At 35.9% G+C, this 962-nt stretch overlaps 1 protein-coding gene across 1 annotated transcript in view; it reads left to right on the top strand.

Moving 5' to 3' along the window:
• SARC_06863 (hypothetical protein) overlaps positions 1-829 on the top strand; it is a gene marked incomplete at its 3' end in the record, with an annotated part of 14,849 nt that extends 14,020 nt beyond the window's left edge. Inside the window, exons 16-18 of the mRNA XM_014299211.1 lie at positions 308-415; positions 569-625; positions 746-829. Coding sequence (XP_014154686.1) covers positions 308-415; positions 569-625; positions 746-829 — 249 coding nt within the window. The remainder of the gene's footprint in view (positions 1-307; positions 416-568; positions 626-745) is intronic.
• Positions 830-962: the final 133 nt, after the last annotated feature.

The following is a 962-nucleotide window of genomic DNA, read 5'->3' as shown; positions in this document are numbered from 1 at the left end:
ATATCCTGGGCTGATGCGTGTGTAGCACAGATGGTGTGTAGACCTTTGTGCACAGCAGAAGTGTGTTATATCCTGGGCTGACGCGTGTAACTATATATATATATATATATATATATGTACATATATATATATATATAAGTATATATTTATATATATACATATATATATCCTCTTGGATTATTGTCCATGCTAATTGGTCGTGTGTAGTTCTGTACAAACATTCAGAAGGCAAGTGAACTGTATGTTTCATCTCTGATTATATACTTTATACCAATTGTTTTGTCTATAAAACTGTACAAATATTCAGAGCCCAGCGTATGTCGACGTTGATAAAATCCCTACCATCGATGTTGATGCAATAAGTTCGCCCACCAACCCACGACAGGAAGCAGCTACCCCTACCTCTAATAGACCTGTATGTGTGCTATGCGGAGGCAAATGAACTGTAAATTAATATTTCAACTAAGAATAGTTAATATTAATTCGGCTGTTTATATATTACTGTATGGAAATTTTAGTACAATTAATATAATTGCGATCGTTTATAAAATGCTGTATGGACATTCAGGTCTCGGCGTACATCGACCTGGATACAGTACCAGATGAGCCTACCTCCAACCGACCGGTAAGTCCGAATATTGTGAACGTGCTATGCGGAGTCAAATGAACTGTAAACTTATGTTTCATTTTTGAAGTATAATTAATATTGATTCGACCGTTTATATAATACTGTATGGAAATTCAGGTCTCATCATACATCGATTTGGATGCAGTAGCAGCTGAGCCTACCTCCAATAGACCGGTAAGTCCGGATATTGGTGACATGTGAACGTGCTATGCGGAGTCAAATGAACTGTAAACTTATTTTTCATTTTTAAAACATAATTAATATTAATTCGACCGTTTATATAATATTGTATGAACATTCAGGTCTCAACGTACATCGACCTGGATACAGTACC

Source organism: Sphaeroforma arctica (assembly GCF_001186125.1).
Source record: "Sphaeroforma arctica JP610 unplaced genomic scaffold supercont1.512, whole genome shotgun sequence".
NCBI lineage: Eukaryota > Ichthyosporea > Ichthyophonida > Sphaeroforma > Sphaeroforma arctica.
The sequence above is the reverse complement of the archived record's forward strand: the minus strand, read 5'-3'. Positions and strand labels throughout refer to the sequence as shown.